We start from the raw sequence: 7729 nt of genomic DNA, 5'->3' as shown, positions 1-7729 counted from the left end.
CTTCAGTGACAGACTTTTTCTTAAAAGCCTCTCACAGCTACAACAAGCATTAACAGCCTGATCAGACAAAGCTCTCTTAAATTTATTAATAGCATCTGAATACTGAAAATAAAGTACAGTGTCTAAGTTTGGTATTCTAAATGGGTCATCTTCTTCGCCATCATTTATAGCGTAATGCACATTATCAAATTCAGTCTCATCGGCTTCATTAATTTTTCAATTTATCAATTGTGCTATATCGCCATCAGCAAGGGAAGAATCAATAATATCTACTGTTAAATGGGCATTTCTAGCAACATAAAAGTGTTTCAAAAGGCTTCTCAACAAGGGCTAATGAACAGATGCATTGCGTAAAATACGCAGCATGCCATTACAATCAGTATCAATACTACTACACACATTAGGATGGCCTATCCTTTGACAAACAATGTCTAAATATTTTCAATATTTTCAACATTATTTGCATCTTTTTTAACAGTTACTTTTACATTAGGATTATCACAGAAATCATGTTCATGCTCTTGATCTATTTCTTCAACATGCAGGGATCTAGTCATATAATGCTTATTAGGACAATTATCACATGCATCTAAATGCTTCCTCAATTCTTTAATGGGTTCATCAAAATATCGTCTAACTTCAATAATATAACTAATGTCACTTTCTAATAAAGGTTTGCACCTGGCCAATTGGGGGTAGGCTTTCTCTTATTAGTATACATTCTATTATTATCAAAATTGTCATCTTAAGACTCACTCTCATCATTACATTCCTCTACTCTATCAATACATGATACTTCAACAACCCCTGGTACATAACAGGTGCCATTTGTATCAACAGGGATTGCAATGGGACTGTCTAATTGGCTATCGGAATTATCATTAGGATACAAATATGCTGATTCATAAAAATAAGGCTCAATATTCTTTGTGTGACGTTGTTCACCAAAATCCCTAAAGCTATTCAACTTCAATTTTCTTATGCTATTTGCTGCATGTATGAATACGCCTACTTTGTGGGATCTATTTTTCAAAACTGATTCTAACAATATACGTGATGCAGCATTACATTTACTGTCATATGATATGTTCTCAAAATCTACACCTTTCATACTTGATGACAATAAATCATCAACTACTTCAGGGCTGTAATATAATGCTTCAATAATTTTAGTAAAATAATATTCCTTTGCTTCACTATTTGGTGCAGGTAATGAGTAATTAGAACGTCATCTAAACAATATTTGACCATAATTACGATCAGAATATTCTTTATTTAGACACTTCTTATTTTCTTTATTTAGTGCCATTTTTAATTTTTCCGTTTCGTTATCAGATAATTTATATCTCAAAAATTTATCTTTCGTAGGACATAATATTGCATCTCTATTTTCATAAAACTGTTTCAAAGATTTTTGTCTTTGTGCGTTCGGATTTTGTTGATATAGTGTTCCTTTGATTTCCTTTTTTGAGAGTTAGGATTCTTTTGATACTGATCTCTAGAGGCTTCTTTTTTTGGTTGTGGATTTTTTTGATACTGATCTCTAGAGGCTTCTTTCTTTGGTTGTAGATTTTTTTGATACTGATCTCTAGAGGCTTCTTTCTTTGGTATTGGATTTTTTTGATAATGCTTTCTAGAGGCTTTTTTTATGGTCTGGATTTATAAAATAATTTGATTTTAAAATTTTGCCAATTTTTACATTTTTGCAATATATACCCTGGGTTCAATGCATGAAACTGCTTAAGAATAGGCCTTTGCAGAAGCAATCTTATACTTGTTACTGATTTTATAAGCAATTCTTGCCTTGCTTTTTACCCTGTTACATTGTCTTATATAGCATGCTCTGGCATTTGATCTATTTTATTTATGAAATCTTCCATTTGCTTTCTATCATCATAATTTTTTGAATTTCTTTTTTTAGTTTTATTCCCAGTTAAGTTACTCTTCCATTTTTTATTTCCTTTTTGTGCAATTATCACAACCAAAATCACTCCTAACATTGAAACTAGGAATAAGTAAATGTACCATAAGACCAAGTATGCAGGATTAACATTATTATCATCATAAACTCTGCTGCTACTTATCATTGTAAAACACTAATCTCAATTTGTTGCAGTACCAAGAATACAAAGTAGTACTTCAGAAGCAGTTGACTAAATAACTTATACTGAGCAGCTGTAACATTAATTTCACTCTAATTTTAAAATGAATCTTAAATTTCACAGTTAAATTAATGGTTTATTTACCTATTAGTTCTTAAAAGAACCGGTGATCTCTTAGTCTGAGTAGTGGGCACTCTTTGCAAGTAAGATAACCTCAGTCAACAAAGACCAAGAGAAGAACAGAGCGAACAGTCACTACACACTGCACACAGTGATGTAGCTATAGCAACTTTGAGCATGCGCATTTAATTTCAAAATGGCGTCTGAAAAAGAGAGGGGTGTGATAGATCACGCCCAAATAATTGGTTTCTAAACTTACAGTAAGTAAGATAATAAAAGCACTTGTCTTGTCCTTGACCCAAGCTCTAAGGAATGGTGTAAAAGCCATTTTAAGCTGTTCTCTAGTTTAAAAGATTTCTGTGTTGATAGAAGAAAGATGAAAGAAGATGCAAAACTTAGCCAATATCACAAAACATAAGAATGACCAAACAAGCATGTCTCTGTGGGTGCAAGAAGCAATAGATCAAGAATATAATCCTGTCCTTATATACAAGCCACAAGGAATGGAAAATGCAATTGTTGGAGATATTGACAATATGGCTAAAGAAAGCTTCCTACTTGCAGTGCAGACTGAATTCCAGAGAGATGCCATGAAAAAGTTTGGAAATGGAAAGGCAGTTTGTATGGATGCCATACATGGGACAAATGTCTACAATTTTCTGGTAACTACTTTAATGGTAATTGACAACTATGGTGAAGGCATACCAGTAGGATGGGCCATCACCTATAAAGAAGACACATGCACATTAGTGCAATTCCCCTTCTTGAGCGTGTTGGTGCCATATCTCCACTTGTGGTCATGAGTGATGATGCTGAGCAGTATTACTGTGCTTGGTCTGGCGTTTATGGTCTTGTCCCTAAGAAGTTGCTCTGCTCATGGCATGTTGATAGAGCCTGGAAGAAGGCTATTCGTGAGTATATCAGTGGTTCAGAGCAGAAACTATAAGTTAACCATATGCTGAGAACCCTTTTAAGTGAGTGCACAGTAATCGACTTCCAAATACTTCTGTCAATAGCAATGACATTTTTTGAAGAGAATCATCCATGTTTTCTTCAATATGAAGACTGGAGTGACATGAAGACTGGAGTGACATGAAGACTGGAGTGACATGAAGACTGGAGTGACATGAAGACTGGAATGACATGAAGACTGGACTGACATGAAGACTGGACTGACATGAAGACAGGAGTGACATGAAGACTGGAGTGACATGAAGACTGGAGTGACATGAAGACTGGAGTGACATGAAGACTGGAGTGACATGAAGACTGGAGTGACATCAAGACAGCAGTTACATAAAGACAGTAGTGACAAATACAGCAGTGACAGTAGTTACATAAAGACATAAAGACTGGAGTGACATAAAAGCACGATTGACAAAAAGGCAGGAGTGACATAAAGGCAGGAGTGACATAAAGGCAGGGGAGACATAAAGGCAGGGGAGACATAAAGGCAGGTGAGACATTAAAGCAGGAGAGACATAATGGCAGGAGAGACATAAAGGCAGGTGAGACATGAAGGCAGGAGAGACATAAAGGCAGGAGTGACATAAAGGCAGGAGTGACATAAAGGCAGGAGTGACATAAAGGCAGGAGTGACATAAAGGCAGGAGTGACATAAAGGCAGGAGTGACATAAAGAAAGGAGTGACGTAAAGGCAGCAGTGACGTAAAGACATCACTGACGTAAAGACATCAGTGACGTAAAGACAGCAGTGACGTAAAAACAGCGGTTACGTAAAGACGGTAGTGACGTAAATACATCACTGACTGTAGTGACTTAACGGCAGAAGTGACTGAAGGTCACGGGTGACTTGAGGGCTCCGGTGACATGATGGCACGGCTGACTTGAGGGCACGGGTGACTTGAGGGCACGGGTGACTTGAGGGCAGGGGTGACTTTAGGGCAGGGGTGACTTGAGGGCGCGGGTGACTGTAGGGCGCGGGTCACTTTAGGGCGCGGGTCACTTTAGGGCGCGGGTCACTTTAGGGCGCGGGTCACTTTAGGGCGCGGGTCACTTTAGGGCGCGTGTGACTTGAGGGCACGAGTGACTTAATTATCCTAGAACTCAGAGTCAACATCTGGCAATGCATCATCTGGTGGCATTGATGACAGGGATCCTTGTAATGGAAATTAAGGTACTATTTTCATAATTAAGTGTCGTCTTGGTCCTTATCAACCCACTAATTTTTGCTTTCCATTGAACAGGAAAAGGAGGCAGTGTCAAAGTAAATGGTACTATAGCTTTATATGGCTTGAATACAGTCCAAAACTAGACAAAGCATTTTGTTTTGATTGTTGCCTTTTAGGTCAAACAGGTCAGTATGATAATGCCTTTGTGCTAAAAGGCTATTACAATTGGAAAGATGCATTGCATAAGTTTCGCTGCCATGAGAAATCCATAGCTCTTATCACAGCAGCTGAACTGTGGTTATCTGCTCTAGAAGTGCAAAAAAACCCTGATAATAACTACCGGAAGCCATGCATCATCAAATTTATTGTAGAGACACTTCAGTTTCTTGGTAGACGTCTTGCTTATTGTGGTCATAGAGAAAATGACAAATCATTAAATTAAGAAAATTTTTTTGAGCTTTTCCAGTTTCGTGCCAGAGGTAATGCTGTCATTAGTCAATTCTTAGCACATAGCCACATATACAAGCCATGATATTCAAACCACATTATTGGAAATCATGGTGAATATTCTAGAGAAGATACTGATTGAGATCAAAGCTGCTACATTTAATGGCTTAATTATGGATGAAACCCAAAATATTGCTTGACAAAAGCAGGTTGCCCTGGTTTTACGCTATGTGACTGATGCATTTATGATTAAGGTACGATTTCTTGGTGTTTTGTGTCACTGCAACGAATGGAGAATCCCTTTATAATCTCATTAAAGCAATTCTTTTAAAGCTTGGTTTAGAAATCCAAAACTTAGTGGCACAATGCTATGATGGTGCATCAAATATACGTTGAGGATGTAAGGGGGTTGCCACTAATGTTGAGAATAACCATAAAGCTATTAATGTTCATTGCTGTGGTCATGTGTTAAATTTAGCATTAGTTGATACAGCTAAGCAGATTACCACTTCAAGAAACACATTAGGCATCATATCACAATTACATACATTAATTGATGGTTCTGCAAAAAGGCATGCTATTTTTGAGTCATTGCAAACAGAAGCAGGTTTAAAAACAATTCCTCTGAAGAGTCGTAATGACCACCCGCTGGTCTTGTGGAGCAGAAGCATTAAAATCTGTCAAAAAAATGCATAGAAGAGCTAATTAATACATTGGATGATATAGCTGATAGTGATGTCTCTAATGGTGCTGAAGCTCATGCTCTCTCTAAATCAATTAGTACTTTTGATTTTGTGTTTAGTCTATACATTTTAGATGCTGTCTTTAGCATGTCTAATGTCCTGTCTCAGGATTAGCAGTCTGATGGTATATCAAGCAGTCTGATGGTATATGAATTTCATTACGTCTTGAAAAAGTTTTTGGTGTTTATTGAAGCTTAAGAGATGAGAAGTGACAGTGCATTTGATAATTCATGGCAGAAATCAACAGACATCTGTACTAAACTAAATCTGTAAGAGCCTAGTTTACCTAGACAGAGAAGAGTACCACATAGGTTAAGAGTAGCGTCAAATCCAGTATTTACTAGTGTGTAGCAGTACTATAAAGTGAATTGCTTCCATCCACTTATAGACACAATAACTTCTCAAATAGAGCAAAGATTTCAGGAAAATGATTTAAAAATTGTAAAACATACTGAACAAATACTGACGGCTACATCAATGTCAGCTATTTCTAGTGAAGCTGTTAGTTGTGTGTCCTCTTTCTACAGCATTGACCAGGATGATCTAAAAGTAGAACTAAGAGTTTTTATGAATCTTATAAAACAGAAAGAAAAGAACCAGACTCTGTCACGATAGCCAGAATGGAAGTTATATTAGGTGACTCTTTTCTAAGGACGGTGTTTCCCATTATTTTCAAATTATTTAAGATATTTTGGACTATGCCAATCAATTTATGCTCAGCGGAACAATAGGACTATCTCAGGAGTACTATGAAACAGGAAAAACTCTCATGACTTGCTCCTCTTGCTTTGGAGCAAGATATAACTATTGACATTGACAATGTTATTCATTTTTTGCAAAAGACAGTCCCGCAGGCTTAATCTTTCTTAATTGATAATTATTGTTTTACAAAAAAAGTATTGTTATTACTATTAATAATAATAAAAAGGCGTGTTTGACACGCGCTAGAAGTGTGGTTATAATCTTAGCACGCGAAGTGCACCTCATCTTCCTTTCCTCCCTTCAGCCCCCCTTCATTTTCTTCCTGCCTCCGCCTATGTTTATAATTGACTTGACTACAATAAAAATGAAAAATAATAAGTCTCAGGAGCTATTTAAAGTATCACTATGAGCAGAGACAACAAAACATAAATCTCTATATCAATTTCAGAACCTGAACTTTTTTCAAAAATTCAGTTTACAACTAGCTCAGGCATTAAAAAATTCAAAACTTGTGCGTTTGCTGCTCTTTAATTAGAGTTTGCATGGCTACTGATTCACCTATTTGGCCAGCATTATTCTGGAATTGAAGTGCTACCTATTATTCCCAAAATTATTCCGGAATAATCGGGACACCCCTATACCAGCTCCTGATATAGTCCTCGTGTAGTGCATGTAGTGACACTCACACCGTTCACAGGCTCCTGTCATTGTTTTTGCATTAGGCAATTCAGTCATAGGTGTCACGGCGTCTTCTCTATAGATTCGGGGATGCCGTCCAGCCCGTCTATATAGTTGCTTCCTTAGTAGTCAGCTCAGCTCAGGATTCACTAGTTAGCTCGCCAATGCCAGGCTCGCTATCAATTTCACAAAATATATATTTCAACAGAATCTCTTTAAAATAATATACCAGCTTTACTGGTTCAAACAATAATATCAAATAAAGATAGATAGTACCACACTATTTCCCAACGACTCTAACACTCAGACTACGCTCACACACTGCCCACACACACTACCAAAATGGCTCACAAAAATTACTCTCTTATATACAAAATACATTCATGAATAATAATGAACTAATAATTAATAATAACTGATAATCAATAAGCACAATGAATATAAATCGCTCATAAATCCTCACACACACCCCCATTGAATAGTAGAATACTATTCAATATCACAAATAATCAAATAAAACAAGAAAACAATAATAACTAACAAAGGAAAACATAAATCAATAATAATTTCAATCTCAATCTCTGCTTACAATGAGACTAGTCCAAAAGACTAGCAATGACTTTATCCCTTGCTTCAGCTGCTGCTCTACGACGTGGTCTTCCTGATGACAACTGCGCTTTACCACTCAAATTATCACATTCATTAGCAACAGTGTCTTCAGTGGTTGGAGTAACAGAACTTGGAGCAATATCATTATAATCAGCTCCCGAGAACTATCTGGATCACTACAAGAATGAATCTCTAG

At 36.7% G+C, this 7729-nt stretch overlaps 1 protein-coding gene across 1 annotated transcript in view; it reads right to left on the bottom strand.

The window, feature by feature from the left end:
- Nucleotides 1-5738: 5738 nt before the first annotated feature.
- Nucleotides 5739-7729, bottom strand: part of LOC100639533 (uncharacterized) — a 4934-nt gene continuing 2943 nt past the window's right edge. Inside the window, exon 2 of the mRNA XM_011405931.1 lies at nucleotides 5739-5830. Within this exon, the coding sequence (XP_011404233.1) occupies nucleotides 5739-5830 (92 nt within the window). The remainder of the gene's footprint in view (nucleotides 5831-7729) is intronic.

Source organism: Amphimedon queenslandica, unplaced genomic scaffold (assembly GCF_000090795.2).
Source record: "Amphimedon queenslandica unplaced genomic scaffold, v1.1 AMPQUscaffold_13381, whole genome shotgun sequence".
In the NCBI taxonomy this organism is placed as follows: Eukaryota; Metazoa; Porifera; class Demospongiae; order Haplosclerida; family Niphatidae; genus Amphimedon; species Amphimedon queenslandica.
Note: the sequence above shows the minus strand (reverse complement) of the source record. Positions and strands in the feature narration are given on the sequence as shown.